Source organism: Atractosteus spatula, chromosome 2, assembly GCF_055471065.1.
Source record: "Atractosteus spatula isolate fAtrSpa1 chromosome 2, fAtrSpa1.hap1, whole genome shotgun sequence".
In the NCBI taxonomy this organism is placed as follows: Eukaryota; Metazoa; Chordata; class Actinopteri; order Semionotiformes; family Lepisosteidae; genus Atractosteus; species Atractosteus spatula.
The window spans coordinates 2,599,135-2,616,736 of record NC_142707.1 but is presented as its reverse complement, the minus strand read 5'-3'; the positions used below and the strand labels follow the sequence as shown (position 1 = coordinate 2,616,736).

The window sequence follows — 17,602 nt, the reverse complement described above, 5'->3', positions numbered from 1 at the left end:
AAAGTCACGAACGGGTTAATGTTTTCAGCTACAGCTCTACTACGCAGAGCGCGGTGAGGCGGCGTGATTTATGAAAGTATTCGCGTGTTTCGAAAAAAAAAAACTTGTCAGATGGTTAACCTAGGGGCACTCACATTTACACGCTGCCACCATAGATCCTCAGTCGCGCATGAAGAGCGTCCAGAAAAGCCGGGTGCGAGGGGGATTGTGGGATAGGTGGAGGACTTCCTACGTCTTTGACAGTTGCAGAAAAGCAGAAGCGAGCGGAGAGCGGACTAGCAGCCGCACTAGGGGGTGTCGATACCGCGATCGACGCCGCGGGACTGACCGGCGTCGAGGGGCGGATTTCGAGACTCGGATGTATTTGCAGCGAAACGAATAGACTCCCCCTCTTTCACGCACACTTCCAACAAAGTTACGAAACTCGTTTTTTTTTCCCCTCTTTTACGGCGAACAGTCGGTGCGTAAAGTTCACCGAGGGTTTTAACGGAAGGCTTAAAAAGCGAAAACTTTTTTTTTTTCTTTGGACAGAAAAGCCAGCGACTTCACCCTTCCTGCGCCCGGGACTCGTTTCGTTTCCGTGTGTATTCCAGTGTCGCTGTCAAGACGTCCTGCAACTTTTCTCTTTTCAGGAAACGCGCTGCGGTCCGGGTGCGTCGACCTGTAGCTTCTTATAATAACAACAACAACAACAACAACAACTTTTATATACTGCAGGTATTAGGCGACACGGTGTAGAATACCGTCAGAGGACACCGGGTCTCTTAAAATCTTTTTGAAAAAGGCAGATCGAGCGGGTTGACGCTGTTTGACGTAGTTATGTAACTTACATAATCATACAGGTGTACACTGTACACCTGCTGGAGGCGTGATTTTATTAGCCGATAACGTCGACTTTGAGTTCTTGCTCCTCTCTTTAAAGGGAGATTGCGAGCTGCCTGATTGAAGGTCAGACTGAAGCGACATTTCTGGGGGACCCCGCCGCCGGGACCCCCACCTGTCACCTGGGACAGGTTGCTTTCCTCGCCGCCCCTCGACCTCGTGTGCCTGTGTGTTGTGTTGTGTTGTTTTCTCGTTATCAGTTGATTCATATCTAAAAGATAAACGTTTATTTTTACACCTCAAAGGAGCGCACCGCTGGGTTTGCTTGAGCCCCCAGAAAGAAAAAGAGCGAGAGGTCGCGCGTAGACCTTTCCGAGCGATTCGCTTTCTGAAGCGGGTTGAACGTCACGGGTCCGCTTTCCGTTTACAAGGTGCTGCTCTCCCCTTGATGTGATGTCGCACTGACGGATTTTTAGGTCGTGTTCCTGTGTGCTGGTGGGGCACGGTGCCGTCACCCTGGAGAAGGTTCCCCGAGGTCACTCGGCTGTCCGGTACGGGGGGGGGGACCGCCTCTCCCTTACAACCCCACGATACTGAGCTGACAGGCCTTGATCTGATTTAAAAACGCACACGCACACGCACGCCGAGAGCCTTCTTTTCAGCGTTGGGGAAGAGACTCGCATGTCAGAGTGCCAGAGCGGGTCCTCGCACCTCGGGGCGAAGAAGGGAAACCGGACGGAGGTCTGTCCGCCCCGCCTGTGTACACGCGTGTATAAAAAGCAGAACCCCCAACCCCCGAGCCCCAGGACGCGCGCCCCCCCATGTCTTCGGTCCTGTACCCCCAGCTGCCCGCGCAGCTGAAGAGGACCTCGGCGGTCAGGAGGGCCCTGCTGCTGCTGGCGGCGGCGTACGGGGTCAAGAAGCTGTACCCCGTCCTGCTGCGGCAGGCCGGGGCGGGCAAGGCGGCGGGGACCCCACGCCCGGAGGCCAACGGGGGGCCGCGCGGCTCGGGGGCCGCGGGTGGGGGCTCGCCCGGCCTGGACCAAGAGTTCCTGCGCCGGCTGGTCCGGCTGCTGCGGATCCTGTTCCCGCGGCTGCTGTGCAGGGAGCTGGGGCTGCTGGGCGTCCACTCGCTGGCGCTGGTCTCCCGCACCTTCCTGTCCATCTACGTGGCCGGCCTGGACGGCAAGATCGTCAGGACCATCGTGCGGAAGGACCCGCGGGCCTTCGTGCTGGAGCTGACCAAGTGGCTGCTCATCGCCATCCCCGCCACCTTCGTCAACAGCGCCATCCGCTACCTGGAGGGCAGGCTGACCCTGGCCTTCCGCACGCGCCTGGTCAGCCACGCCTACCGCCTGTACTTCAGCCGCCAGACCTACTACCGCGTCAGCAACATGGACGGCCGGCTGGCCAACCCCGACCAGTCGCTGACCGAGGACGTGGTGGCCTTCGCCGCCTCCGTGGCCCACCTCTACTCCAACCTCACCAAGCCCATCCTGGACGTGGCGGTGACGGGCTACACGCTGCTGCGCACGGCCTGGTCCAAGGGCGCCAGCACCACCTGGCCGTCCGTCATCGCCGGCATCGTGGTGGTGCTCACGGCCAAGGTGCTGCGCGCCTTCTCGCCGCGCTTCGGCAAGCTGGTGGCCCAGGAGGCGCGGCGCAAGGGCGAGCTGCGCTACATGCACTCGCGCATCATCGCCAACTCGGAGGAGATCGCCTTCTACCGGGGGCACAAGGTCAGTGCGCGCGGACCCGCTCGGTCCAGCCGCCCGCCGAGAGAGTTGCGTGAAGATAGGTAAACGGGCCTGACCTAGCTGGCAAAACGGTGTGTCGATAAGACCCGAGACGGATCGGGCCCGCTGCGCGTCGGGACTCCCGTTGTATCGAGCCGGCCGGCGCCCGCGCTTGATCTCGCCCCGTCGGCAGGGCTGGTTTTAGAAGCTGTTTAATGTGCTTTGTCATTTCTGGCCCAGATACCAACCACTGGCACAAGCAGCCTGAGCTGAGCCAGCTGGCAGCGAGGGAACGTGCAGACACAGATCCGGGGGGACACAGCAGAGATCCGTGCTTTTGGCTTAAAATGCGCTTTATCCTTAAACTGCTGCAGGTGGAAGTGTGAACGTGTGTCGTGTTGGAATAAACACTGGTGAGAGTAGGGGTCGTTTATTACCTGAAGGCCTTGGGCATTGTGCCACGTAGGTAAGTTTGCACTGGAGATATCTAAATAGGTCAACAGGCAAAGAGCTGCTGTCTCTTCCAACGTGAGGCCTGTCAGGCAGAGATCGGGAACAGGGAAGAGGCTGGCGCTGGCTTGGCTGTGTGATTCCTGGTTTGTGTGAGAGAGTGGGAGTGTGTGTGTGTGTGTGTGTCCTGAGGTGGGGAAGAGCTGTGTGACAGTGGGTCAGGGGTCAGAGGCTGAAGGTCAGGGAGACGCTCGGAGTCAGGAGAGCAGAATTGTAACAGTGTTTGGTTGGGGGGGGGGGGGGTCTTACATAATGGTCCAGGCCTGCCTGGACTCTGCAGGCCGGCGAGGAACAGACTGGCTGAACCTTGTACAGTAGGCAAAGGCTCAGCCCTCCTTGTACATCAGGTTATGATGTTACTCCCAGGAAGTCATGTTCTGCAGGGCTACCCTGTTGTGCCAGGTGGTGTCAAAGAACTGAGAAAATGCAGCATGTGTGCAGAGACTCCAGTTAACATGCTGCAGTGTTATTCTAAAGCCTTTGTCCCCATTTCAGTCAATCCTGCCCTGTATCTCCGAGATTGTCACCCAAGCAGAGCTGCACGCTATCGCAAACGGGATTTCCTGCCACGCTCTGCTTATTGAGATTTTTGGGAAACCAATTGAAAAGAGTCTGCCTGCGGGAATTCTTAAAATATCATCCTGGCTCTGATGGCCTGATGCAGCACCCTGCGATCTCCTTGTGCTTCTCTCTCGTTAAGCGCTTGACCAGCCCTGCAGCCACTAACACAGCTGCAGCTGGTACTGCTGTGGCCGCCGCCATGACGCCATGTCACGTCCTGCCCACCACCTGTTTCCCACGATGCCCTGCTGCTCCCGCTGATTTCAGACGTCGCTTTTCGGGATTTATTCCTTAGAACCGAGAGCGCCGTCTGTGTGATGTTAGAGCCGATCTACGCGCACTCAAGAAAAGCAAAACACAGCTAACGTGCAGCACTGTGTGTATAATCTTTTATTTAAACAGGATGTCCTGTGAGGTTCCTGGAGGGTAGGGTAGGACAGGAACTGCAGCCCAGTTAAGATGAGTGGGGGGGCTTTTGTAGTATGTTTTTTTGGCCCTGTTAGCAGGACTAGGTTTCACCAGTTGTGAAACTATCTTGTGGTTTTCAGTGTGCAAAAAAAAAAAAAGGACAGGACATTAATACTGTCTCAACCCAAAAGCTCAGTTCCCTCTCTCAGCACACTAAGCTACTTTTTGTGGAACGTCTGGTCCAGAGGGAAAGCTGCCTCCTGGTGGTCCACCAGCACCACTTACAGAAGCGACCCGGTTTGCCTCGGAGATCTGCAATCCCAATACTGGCCAGGTCCAGCCCTGTTGCCCTGCTGGGGTCAGTCTGGATGGCGCTCTGGGACAGGAGACAGGAGAGCTGAGGCTGTGCATGTGCCCTGGCCTTGTCCTGGTCCTGGGAGAAGGACAGAGTCCTCACCATCAGTCACCTGCTTCCTCGGCATTTGAAATTTGACGGTTTACCAAAGCCACGTGCAATTGTACCCATTTACACAGCTGGGCGTGAAGAGTGAGTGCACGGCCTCGCTCAAGGCTGACGTGGTAGAGACCCACCCAGGATTCGAACCCCCAGCCTTCCAGAGCCTACAGCCTTGACCACTGCTCCACACTGCACACTGCTCCACATCATCTCAGCAGTTGAGACAAAACAAGAACTTTCGGCAATTTATCAACTGGGCGATCTTTCATTGAACGAGAAAAGATGCTGGAAAAATGAATTCCCATTTGAAAACACCTTGTTTTCATAGTTAGAAGTGCTGTGGCAGTGCTTCCATGTGGTGTGAGGTGAAGACAGTGCTTGATATTGTGTAGCAGTAGTTGTAACGTGTGTGTGTGTGTGTCCCTGCAGGTGGAGATGGCCCAGCTACAGCGCTGCTACCGGGCCCTGGCCTCCCAGATCAACCTCATCCTGTTCAAGCGCCTGTGGTACATCATGCTGGAGCAGTTCCTCATGAAGTACCTGTGGAGCGCCTCAGGGCTCGTCATGGTGGCTGTGCCCATCATCACCGCCACTGGCTACTCCGAGCACGGTGAGTCTCTCTTCATCATCATCATCACCGCCACTGGCTACTCCGAGCACGGTGAGTCTCTCTTCATCATCATCATCACCACCACTGGCTACTCTGAGTACAGTGAGTCTCTCTTCATCATCATCATCACTGCCACTGGCTACTCTGAGTACAGTGAGTCTCTCTTCATCATCATCATCACTGCCACTGGGTACTCTGAGTACAGTGAGTCTCTCTTCATCATCATCACTGCCACTGGCTACTCTGAGCACAGTGGGTCTCTCTTCATCATCATCATCACTGCCACTGGCTACTCCGAGCACAGTGAGTCTCTCTCTTCATCATCATCATGGCTACTCCAAGCTACTCCGAGCACAGTGAGTCTCTCTCTTCATCATCATCATGGCTACTCCAAGCTACTCCGAGCACGGTGAGTCTCTCTTCATCATCATCATCACCACCACTGGCTACTCTGAGTACAGTGAGTCTCTCATCATCATCATCATCACCGCCACTGGCTACTCTGAGTACAGTGAGTCTCTCTTCATCATCATCATCATCACTGCCACTGGCTACTCCGAGCACAGTGGGTCTTCATCATCATCATCACTGCCACTGGCTACTCTGAGCACAGTGAGTCTCTCTTCATCATCATCACTGCCACTGGCTACTCCGAGCACAGTGGGTCTCTCTCTTCATCATCATCATCATGGCTACTCCAAGCTACTCCACACTTTTTTTCCCTCTGTGCCTGATCAGCAGCAGAAGACCAAGGACGTATGTTCAGTATTAAACCGTTGGTAATCTATATCGGCAGGTTTTGTAACCTCTGTGCAAACTGGGGCGGGCGTGTCCGTGGAGGGGCGTAGACTATGACTGGCACGCAGACGCCAGTATCCGTCAGTCAGTCGATCTGTGAGGCGCGATGAAAGAAAACCATTTGCCCAGCGGGAGAGGGAAGGAATTCACACGCCCACATCCCTTGTCTTTGTTCAGTGATTTTTTATTCTTTTTGTTTGCTAAAAAAATGAGCAGAGTAACTCAAGAGAGGAGTCCAACCTGATTGTTTGGTTGTGTAGTAGTTGATTGATCCCAGGGTCTCCTCCAGCTGTGTCTTGAAATAACCCAGGGCATCGCCTTCAACAGCATGCCTGGGCAGCGTGTTCCACACTCCCACCACCCTTTGTGTAAAGACGTGCCTCCTGCTCCCAGTTTTAAATGCACTTCCAAGTCATTTGAACTTGTGGTGTTTCGACTTGTCAGGTTTGTGTTTCACTGTTCGTAATGGAAGGAATCCCAGGCTGGCTGTCAACGTCTTCCAGGATTTTGAGTGCTTGTACCATGTCCCCTGGTAGACCTCTTTGTTCAAGACTACTTCACACTTCCTTTTGTCTGTCAGTGTGAAGATCCTGATAAGCCCTGGTTGATGTGTAAAAATGTCAAGATTACATTAATAAATAGCTTACATAGATGTGCTAAAGTAAAAAAAAACCTGTCAATCATGTTTTTGTTACACCCAGATGTTTTTCTAAATATTTCTTGATGTTTGCATTAGCACACGCAAGCACAGCCTGCAATTGTTAATGAAAACCACAAGTTCATTGTAACTTAGAAACTGTTCCAGTGGCCAGTGTTCTGTTTAACAATGACGGGTTCTTAAAGTTCCAGGAATTTTTTACTGCTGCCACTGAGGCATTTGCAAACATCGAGTTATATGTGAACCCAGGTTTGCATTTGTGTTGTTACCCAATCTCTTCCACCATTCCTGGTGGCAGAGTAACTGGACTGTTTTGTTTTAGCTAGTAATAGGAAGGGGGAACACTTCCCACAGGCACAACAAAGGTGGAAAATCGGATATAGATGAGGGAATTTTGAAATTCCACAATTTTGGCAAAGCAGTTATTGCAGCATTTTCCGGAAGCCCCCAGCCCCGTCAGTAAGCCCGGCTCTCTGTGTCCCAGACTCGGAGGAGAAGAAGCAGGCTGCCATGGTGATGAAGGAGGAGGATCTGGTGAGCGAGCGGACCGAGGCCTTCACCACGGCCAGGAACCTGCTGACCGCCGGCGCCGACGCCATCGAGAGGATCATGAGCTCCTACAAGGAGGTGAGACGCCCCCAGCCCCTGGTCTGTGCACTGAAGCAGAGAGCACAGGTCTGCGTCTGCCGACGACTGAGTGACCAGGGCAATCGAGGAGCAGAGTTGCTCCCTAGTACAGTCTCACACACTCGCGCTGTCATACTGTCATACTCATACGTGCCCTGTCACACTCTCGCATGTGCACTGTCCTGCTCTCAGGCACGCCGTCATGCTCGCACGAGTACTGTTGCCCTCGCACACTCGCACCCATTCTCACACACTGGCTCGCACTGTCATACTCTCGTACTCATACGTGCCCTGTCACACTCGCGCATGTGCACTGTCCTGCTCTCAGGCACGCCGTCATGCTCGCACGAGTACTGTCGCCCTCGCACACTCGCACCCATTCTCACACACTGGCTCGCACTGTCGTACTCTCGTACTCATACGTGCCCTGTCACACTCGCGCATGTGCACTGTCCTGCTCTCAGGCACGCCGTCATGCTTGCACGAGTACTGTCGCCCTCGCACACTCGCACCCATTCTCACACACGGGCTCGCACTGTCGTACTCTCGTACTCATACGTGCCCTGTCACACTCGCACATGTGCACTGTCCTGCTCTCAGGCACGCCGTCATGCTCGCACGAGTACTGTCGCCCTCGCACACTCGCACCCATTCTCACACACTGGCTCGCACTGTCGTACTCTCGTACTCATACGTGCCCTGTCACACTCGCGCATGTGCACTGTCCTGCTCTCAGGCACGCCGTCATGCTCGCACGAATACTGTCGCCCTCGCACACTCGTGCACACTCGTGCAAGGGTACTCTTGAACCCTGTCATGCTTGCACTAGCACACTCACTGTTGCGGCTGCACTTTCTCACGCACACGCTGTGGTGCTCGCACTGTCACTCCACACACCGATACGCAGACCTGGCGCCTTTGCTGAGGGAAGCTTCGTCTTCTAGGCCCATCAGAACCAGGGCTGGGAACTGAACACTGGGAAGGAGGCATAACCTGCCCTTATAATAGTGTACTGTGCTGTTGCAGGGTAAAATCAGAGTGTAGTGTAGTAAAAGTCATGGCAATAGCAGAATGTAGCAAAGAGAAATACGGTGGGATTAACTGGTGTATAGACAGTGGAGAAATGTGTGTCTACAGTAAGCTTGCGCCCACACGGTGCTGCTCCGGGGGTTTCCAGCTCTCCCTGGGGTGCTCGTGTACTTGTGTGATGGATCAGCCGGGCGCACCGGGTCTCCCTCGCTGTCCCAGGTAACGGAGCTGGCGGGCTACACCGCGCGGGTGTACGAGATGTTCGCCGTGTTCGAGGATGTGCGCGCGGGCGTGTACCGGCGCTCTGCGGGGGCCAACGGCGGCGAGGGAGGGGCTGCCAAGGTCATCAGGCACGGCGTGAGGATCGAGGGACCCCTGGAGGTCAAAGGTAATGCCCCCTGGAACCCTGGGTTGGGTGGAGGCCAGAAAGGAATACAGTTAAGACTCCCTGTTTTCCTCACTTACTGCCCGTCTGTATCCAGGTGTGAGCAGCTCCCATCACCTTCCAGTTTGAACCTGATTCCAGCCTGTCTCACAGCTCAGGCTGCAATAGGAGCATCACGCCAGGAGAGGCCACACACTGGAGGAGGTCATTCAGCCCATCTGGCCCATTCTGTAATTAGTGTTAATTAATTCCAGGATCTCCTCCAGCTGTTTTTTTGTCAAACCAGGGAATCAACTTCAACAACATGGCTGGACTTCAAATTCTGCATTGGAACGGATTCAAAGGGAATGGGAAGTGGAGCTGGAATGGAGAATGCCGTTGGATTAGAAGAGTTATTAATGTCTCTCAGAAGTGCTCATTTGGAGCTCCAGACTGCTCTATCAGTTTGAGCACTGTTCTGTGCCTGGGGAAAGGAACCGGCCTGTTGTGTGTGTGTGTGTGTGTGTGTGTGTGTGTGTGCAGGGACTGATGGCCTGTTGTGTGTGTGTGTGTGTGTGTGTGTGTGTGTGTGTGCAGGGACTGATGGCCTGTTGTGTGTGTTGTTTGTGCGTACAGGAAAGGTGATCGATGTGCAGCAGGGCATTATGTGTGAGAACATCCCCATCATCACTCCCACTGGAGATGTGGTTGTGTCCAGCCTCAACATCGAGGTAAGGACCGATGCCTACAACACCCCCAAGTCTTGTCGTGCCACCCACTGTGGCTCTTTACAGAGCTATATAGCAGCCTCTAGTGGCTGGTCAACTGTAACTGCAGCCCTTTCTTAAGATGGCCAGCCACTTTTAGACATGACAGAAAACCTAAATAAGGGAACATTAATTTCTAATATAACAAGGTTTTAAACTAAAAGGGGTTTAAAGGGTCATTGAGTTTAAAAGGATTGAAGGTAGCTGCACAGTCCAGAGATGCCTGTGGAGGCATTACTCATGCATTTTCCATACTGTTCGGTGCACCCCACTAACAGCCGGTTTTCCTTCAGTTCGTGAGATTGACCAACATTAACAAGCATTAGTTTAAACATGACTGTAGCATAACTGGGTGAAGCTCTTGCATGAATGTTTGTGTTGTAATTGTTTTTATTGGGGAGATCACCATGAATGCACCCACCCCCTGTTCACCTCCCTTCTTTTGGGAAATTAGTTCTCAGTTTAGGTGTTTATCTTACCTGCCGCTTAGATCACAAAATGTATGAGTTCTCCTAAAGCAGGCTGCCTCTCACTGGGCAGTGCCTCTCCTTTGACAGCCAGGGATAAGAAGGAGTTTATTCTCCGGTGGTTATCTAGCAGTTCAAGATAGAAATGTAACACTGGCTACTGGGAGAAGTACTACAGTGTAGCAGCACGGCTCGTCTTGACTCCTTGAGGGGAGTTGCGTACAGTCTGTGCCTGGAACACTGCTGTGATTGGAGATCTGTAGGGTGGGGGGGGTCAGTGTATCGGTATCGTTTCACTTCACCGGCTTTGTGTGCGTGTCTGCATGTGTGTCAAAGAGGTGGGGGGCCACCTTTAACGTAAGGAGGAAATTGTTCTGTTTCCTCTTCGGACAAAAGGCTGTTTGTCTCCAAGTGCTTTGTGAAGACTCCAGCCTCTATAATCCTCTCATGTGACTGGCCAGCCCAGCGTGGGACTGCAGGTCCCACTGACTCCCATGGGCCTCTCCAGCTGAACTGTCCGTGTAGCATCGTGAACTGTACATAATTGAGTGACACCCAGAATCTCACGGTGTCGGACCGCTGGTGCCCAGCCCCGTTCAGAGCTGCGTGATCACAAAACCCACGGTTCTGGATAACAAGGGCTGGTGAAAGAATCTGAAACACGAGGCGCCCCAGCACTCCGCCAGCTCCTCATCCTTGCATTTACTCTCAGAGCCGGAGTCAGGGTCCTGGAGAACAGGTGACGCCCAGCAGTGCCTGTACTGACCCAGACACACGCAGGCTCTCCGCTCTCCGCTCTCCGCTCTCCGCTCTCCGCTGTCTGCTATCCGCTGTGTTCTCTGCTCTCTGCTCTCTGCCCCCTGCCCCCTGCCCCGTGCCCCGTGCCCCGTGCCCCGTGCCCCGTGCCCCGTGCCCCGTGCCCCATGCTCCCTGCCCCCTGTTCCCTGCTCCCTGCTCTCTCCTCTCTGCTGCCTCTTTGCACAGTCCGTGTGACTGACTGACAAGGGGTTCAGGTGGCCCCTTGAGGCCTCCCCGTGGATATCTGCGTACTGGGCCTGGTCACTACAGTTCCTGTCTCTAGACGACTCGACGTGGTTCTGTACCATGCGCGTGCGTGCCTGCGGGTCTGGTTCCTGCCCCGTCGGGCCTCACTGTCTCAGGCCCGTGTGAGCTGGCCGCGTCCCTCCGGCGAGGATCGAGGCAGCCGCGCCATGGGGCCCCTTCCTGTAATCGGCTCCGCGCGGTAATGCGCTGTGCCCTCCGTGCCCCCGCGCCGTGTGACTGACGCCCACACAGTGGAGCCTGCCTGGTTCCCACAGCTCCTGACAATGGGCTCTCTCACGCCGGCTGGCCAGGGTGCCGCCGCCTCTAGCTTCCCAGGGGCCAGTGCTGCTCCTTCCACTGCCGGGTTACAACAAGGTCTTTCTAACCTTGATCGGAATCGGGGTTCCCTCTGCGGGGGGCGTTGAGCCATTCCGTGTTTCCCCTCTGAGCTGCAGGCTCCTGTGCCCTAACCAGCACCAGGGAGTCGATGTGCGTAGGCGGGTTAAATATTAGGTGTTCTGCTTTTTTTCAGCATGTTTTTCCCATAGGCTTGCAGTTGGTAAAACCCGGAATGCAGCACAGGGCTGTGCGATGGGAGACTGGTTGTCAAAGGAGTGGTGTGAGCAGCCGCAGAGGATGTGAGCTGCTGCTGTGACAATGAGCCGGTTGTTTGTCATCAGGCGGTGTCCTTTGTGTAGTAGCTCTACGCTGCCATCTGCTGGACCAGCAGAGTCATTGTCAAAACCCAGATCCACAGAATGTTCTCTGCAAGTACTCAGAACTGCAAACTCAGCAGGAGACAACGCAGTCGATTTATTTTCTTTGGCCTGTTTTTGTCATCTTTTATTTTTAGATGCACGTGATGTGCTTTAAAAGGAAAGCCTTTTGCCTAAAGCTCGTCTTCTAAGTCGTTCATTTAAACCTGTTAATTATCCAAGACGTGTGAATGTGAATCAATTTGCAGCGTGTCCCACCTGCTGAAAAATAACCACACTACGTGTTGGGCTGACATTGCTGCAGATCAGATGAGCTTGGGGTTCATGAGGAACTGGGCGCAAGGCAGGGTACACCCTGGATGGGACGCCAGTCCATCACACACAGAAACAAACACACACTCACACCAACGCCAGTTTTCCCAGAAGCCATTTAACCTACCAGTATGTCTTTGGACTGTAGGAGGAAGCTGGAGCACCCAGAGAAAACCCACACAAACCCAGGGAGAACATGCAAACTCCACACAGACAGCACCCCAGGAATCGAAGCAGGGGCCCAGCGGTGCGAGGCAGCCATGCTGATCACTGCAGCATTGGGCCTCCCAAGTCTGTTTCTATATTCTGTATTTTTTCTATATATTAACTAACACTTGAACTTGGATGTTTTCAGCTTGCGTGAGGACGTGTAGACTGACTGAATGACTTGGTCTCCTCTTGATCGTATTTTGCTAAATTAGTTGCGTTAAATTAGCATTCAAAAGCCACAAGACTGAATCACGGCGATACTGTCCCATGCCAAGAAATAACAGGTGATCTCCCCCCCCCCCCCCCCCTGGGTCCAGGTGGAGGAGGGCATGCACCTGCTGATCACGGGTCCGAACGGCTGTGGGAAAAGCTCCCTGTTCCGGATCCTGAGTGGGCTGTGGCCGGTCTACAGTGGGGTGCTACGCAAACCCCCCCCAGAAAACATGTTCTACATCCCCCAGAGGTATGACCCCAGAGCGGGCGGGGGGCTACACTGGGACAAGGAGTCATCTCTGCCGCACAAATAAGAATGAGATAATACTGCCTGCAGCTCTATTCACAGATGACAGTCCCAGCGGGGTGTAAAGAGCCAGAGCAAAACACTCACTGCCTCCGGACGGAAAAGAGGGGGCTCAGAGGTCGGGCTCAGGCTGATATTTTAAAAGATCAGACAAGTCCTGCTTCTCGTTTCAAGTCTTGAGGCCGTGGAGATGCCTGCTCTGGGCAGCTCAGAATCAGACCCATTCAAAAATCACACCGGACTCTTAAATGATGACAGAATTAGTCATCGATGCCTCAAAGTGACCGATCTGAAAGCAGGTGTTGTATTAATCCCTGATTAATCTGCCTCCACCCCAGACCCTACATGTCCGTGGGCACCCTGAGAGACCAGGTGATCTACCCAGACACCGCCGAGGAGCTGACTGAGAGGGGCTTCACTGACCACCACCTGGAGGGCATCCTGAACATCGTCAACCTGCGCTACATCCTGGAGAGGGAGGGAGGTGAGACGAGGCAGAGGAAGGGCAGGGAGGTGGACACTGGGAGAGGAAGAGGAGGGAGGAAGGAGGCGGGCACTGGGCAAGGAAGAGGAGTGAAGAGAGGAAAGAGAGGATTGGGCAGTGAGAGCTGTCTCTCTGGCTGCAGGTTGGGATGCAGAGAGTGACTGGAAGGACGTGCTCTCTGGTGGGGAGAAACAGCGGATGGGCATGGCCAGGATGTTCTACCACAGGTGAGGGACTGACTGGGAGGGGTTGTGTCTGACTGGGAGGGGTTGTGGCTGTGAGTGCGTGGTTGTATCTGCGTGGGAGGGGATGTATATGTGGGGGGCGTGGTTGTACCTGTGTGGGAGGGGATGTGTCTGTGGGGGGCGTGGTTGTGTCTGCGTGGGAGGGGTTGTGTCTGAGGAGGGCGTGGTTGTACCTGCGTGGGAGGGGATGTGTCTGTGGGGGGCGTGGTTGTGTCTGCGTGGGAGGGGATGTGTCTGTGGGGGGCGTGGTTGTATCTGCGTGGGAGGGGATGTGTCTGTGGGGGGCGTGGTTGTACCTGTGTGGGAGGGGTTGTGCCTGTGGGGGCGTGGTTGTACCTGCGTGGGAGGGGTTGTGTCTGTGGGGGGCATGGTTGTACCTGTGTGGGAGGGGATGTGTCTGTGGGGGGCATGGTTGTACCTGTGTGGGAGGGGTTGTGTATGTGGGGGGCGTGGCTGTGTGTGACTGGGAGGGGACGTGTCTTAGTGGGCCTATGTCTCTTACTGCATGTCTACATGCGTCTCTGTGCATGTGGAGCTCTTCCCTTGCCAGGATTCAGTCATGGGTGCACACAGGCACCTCTGTGGAGAATTCCTCTTTCCAAAACTCTGGCTCTCCCTTCAATGGGAGATTTCAGTGGCGTCTAGGTTCTGAGGACGTCACGTCACCTCCTGCAGCAGATTCAGCTCCACATGAGCCCTGTTACAAGCTGGCGCGAGTGCGTCCACACGCATGTCTGTAGGCACCAGGTTATCCTTAATCAGTAGCTGAAGCGTCTCATGGTGTCGTCTTTGTTTGCCCTTGTGTTCTTCGGCACAGGCCAAAGTACGCGCTCCTGGATGAGTGCACCAGCGCCGTCAGCATCGATGTCGAGGGCAAAATATTTCAGGCTGCGAAGGATGCTGGGATAGCGCTCCTGTCCATCACGCACCGGCCCTCGCTGTGGTAAGAGCAGCGCCGCTGGCTGAATGATTCTTCATGATCAATCGGAAATATTACCCTTGATTTAATTAATGGTCCTTCATTTCTGTCCAGTGTGCTGTAATTTGGTTTTGAATCACTTTGGCTTGGCAGTGCGATTACTGTCGAAAAGAAATGGACTGCGGAAACCTTTTTTGTAATAACACGAATGTACATAAACCAGAGACAGCGCCTCACTCTGGTTTTAGATTGGAACTACAGGCGTGAACTACACAATGTTAAAAAGTCAAGTGACTGTTCACATGGAAAAGTACGAAGTCTCGCCCTTTTCAGATGCGTTCTTATGTTCTGATATCCCATGTCTTTTAGGTAGAGGTAGAGGAGTTGATTTCCATATATACACGTACAGTAGAAGGCTTATTCGCGCCGATCTCTCAGGACAGACGACAGTACGACAGACAAGACAACACCACACCATGTAGTCAGTAGGTTACAAAACGGCACATAATGAATAGTAACATCCAGAACGGTAAATACAGTGTAGAGAACCACACACATGTGGCTGTCCAAGTTCAAAGTGCAAAGTGCAGAGTGCAGAGAGTTCTGTGAGCTGTTCAGGATACGCGCTGCAGGAGGGGAGAAGCTGTTCTCCAGTCTGGGGGTCTGTGCTTGAACAGTGCGGTAGAGCTCGCCAGGGCACAGCGGGCAGAACAGTTTGAGGCTGGGATAGTTGGGATCCTGGATGAGGGACTGGGCTTTACTGTGACAGCAGATGGTGAGAATCTCACCGATTGATGGTCAATCACATCCTGCAATCCTCTGTGCCGTTGCCACAGCCCTCTGTAGTGCGTCTCTGTCGTGCGTGGTGGTGTGGCTGCACCACACAGTGAGGCCACTAGTGAGGGCACACCTCCGCACCACTCTGGGCCAGTTCACACTCCCCAGGCTGCTGTGTCTGAGGTTACTGTGCTCGGCCAGCATACAGGCGGTCCAGCGGAAGACAGGAAGAGCTAGGAGCTGGGTTCCTGAAGCAGTGGAACAGTGAAGCACAATGGCACAAGTAACAGGTTTATTCCATGCTGAAAAGAGAAGAGAGAAAACACAACGTTTCGGCTGTGAAGTCTTCTTAAGAAGGGTCTTTACAGCATGGAATAAATTACTATTACTTGTTCCTTTGCAGACTACGCATGCTGACACAGCCACCCACCTGAACTACAGTGAAGCACAATGTCACCTCGGCTGTTAACGGCCTGATGAAGCTCATCGTTAGCTTTACGTGCAACATTTACACAGTTCCTCCAGCTGTTGAGAGAGATTGACAGCTGTAAAGGCAGATTTAATCAGTGGGTCCCAGTCCTGGTCCCGGTGACCCCCACACCTGCTGCTTTTCACTGCAGCCCCCCTTTAATTCGATTATTGACGGCTTTATCGGACCAAGACGTTACTTCATTGCAATATTTTTTTCTCGTCACAAATTTGGGATTTTATTTCACTTACAAAACACGACGCTTAAAGCTCCAACACGTATAAGAGTAGGGAACAACAGTTCAAATGAATCGTATTGTTATCAAGTCAGTGAAGGGCGTGCTGGTGTAACTGAGGGCTGGGCTGGAGCACACACCAGCAGGAGTGTGGGTCACACTGGACCAGGACTGGGAACCAAGGAGCTTCCTGGCTCCCTGAGAGCTGCACCCTTGGTGCTAATTGCCCCTGGTCCCCTCCCCTCCTCCTGTCCCTCCTGCTCCCACGTCATGCCCGAGCAGCTCTGCCTTTCCCCCACAGGAAGTACCACACCCACCTGCTGCAGTTCGACGGCGAGGGGGGCTGGCGGTTCGAGAAGCTGGACGCCTCCACGCGCCTCTCCCTGCAGGATGAGAAGCTGCGCCTCGAAACCCAGCTCTCGGGGGTCCCCAAAATGCAGCAGCGCCTGGCCGAGCTGTGCAGGATGCTGGGAGAGGACAGCGCCGTTCCGGGCACCTGTGCTGGCGAGGAAGAGGAGGAAGAGGAGGGGAGAGACGAGGAGCAGAAGGAGGAGTAGGGAGACAGCCTAGCGGTGCAATATGGGGAAGGCAGACTTGGAAAAGTGAAAACACAGGGGGGAGGGGAAATGGAGATGGAGTAACGATGGATTGACGAGTTGATCAGTCAGTGGGAAGTAAGGAAAGATTGGGCTAACTAAACATCGGGGGAAATGTCCGAGTGGGATTCCGAGGAGGTCCAGGAGCGCTAGATAAGGCAGCTGCAGTTCGGTTGGGCAGGCCCACACCGGTATGGTCTTGCAGCTGACGAAGCCTCTATCTCCTCCGGCACGTCACGTGGGTCTGAGCAGAGCCTCGAAGGGAGCCCTCTTTTCTTATTGTGATTTTAAAAACAATATTAAGTGACTTGTGCCGAGACTTTATTCTTCTAAATAGCTTTTTAGTTTTGCAACAACTGTATTTTAACCCAGTTTGTATTTTAATACACTAATACAGCTACCTAATAACAGGGGTAGCCTGAACTCTCCTGAAACGGGCCACCTCACGGCCTGCTCCTGGTCCGGCTCTCTGCGGCCGTCCCTTGGAGATTCCCTGCTTTCCGATCTGCGATAATGATCCCGGCTGAGGATGTCCTGTTATCAAACAGAACCCTTGTCAGTGTGAGAAAGAGCTGGACTGTGCGTCAGGTGCGTCTGTTCTTGCTGGGATCTCTGAGTGTGGACAGTGTGAAGAGGGTGGACAGAGTGGACAGTGTGAAGAGGGTGGACAGTGTGGACAGTGTGAAGAGTGTGGACAGTGTGAAGAGGGTGGACAGTGTGGACAGTGTGAAGAGTGTGGACAGTGTGAAGAGTATGGACACTGTGGACAGTGAAGAGGGTGGACAGTGTGAAGAATGTGGACACTGAAAGCCACTGCAGTTCTGAGCCTTAGCTCTGACAGGTGTCATGTCTGACTGTGGTCACTTGGTGGAGCTGTTGTTCATAATAAACCATCCCCCATTCCAGGGGTTGTTGTGACTTTTTTCTTTTGTGCAGTAAAGCAGCACTGCAGTGGGATTAGTGAAGACTTAAAATTGTGGATTTCTGATGTGGAGGATTTATTTAAAAAATAAATAAAATCGCTATAGGCTATCCCTCCAACTAGTGCTGTCACCCTACTCTGAGGATGTCGGAGTACCATGGTGATCACAGGACGAGCAGCAGAACTAGGTCATCATAGAAGAAGCAATGAGGAAGTGTATTATTAATATATTAAAATTTAATTATAAAATCATTTGTATGGCTCTCTCTGTAATTCTACTTGTAATACTTTATCATTTTAATTAACGAAATAAAACATGCTGTAATCAGCAGCTACACG

General features: G+C 53.5%; 1 protein-coding gene across 1 annotated transcript; it reads left to right on the top strand.

The window, feature by feature from the left end:
- The first annotated feature begins 217 nt into the window (after positions 1-217).
- Positions 218-17,602, top strand: abcd1 (ATP binding cassette subfamily D member 1). Its single transcript, XM_088939042.1, has 10 exons — positions 218-2,561; positions 4,924-5,104; positions 7,045-7,187; positions 8,436-8,604; positions 9,217-9,311; positions 12,414-12,559; positions 12,955-13,100; positions 13,243-13,327; positions 14,163-14,288; positions 16,047-17,602. Exons 1-10 carry the CDS (start codon positions 1,644-1,646, stop codon positions 16,300-16,302), a joined length of 2,265 nt encoding a protein of 754 aa, XP_088795168.1. The 5' UTR covers positions 218-1,643; the 3' UTR covers positions 16,303-17,602.

Coding starts and splice junctions, on each gene's coding strand:
- abcd1 (XM_088939042.1), top strand. CDS start 1,644: ATGTCTTCGGTCCTGTACCCCCAGCTGCCCGCGCAGCTGAAGAGGACC. Junction 5,105..7,044: donor CACTGGCTACTCCGAGCACG/GTGAGTCTCTCT, acceptor TCTGTGTCCCAG/ACTCGGAGGAGAAGAAGCAG. Junction 12,560..12,954: donor ATGTTCTACATCCCCCAGAG/GTATGACCCCAG, acceptor CCTCCACCCCAG/ACCCTACATGTCCGTGGGCA.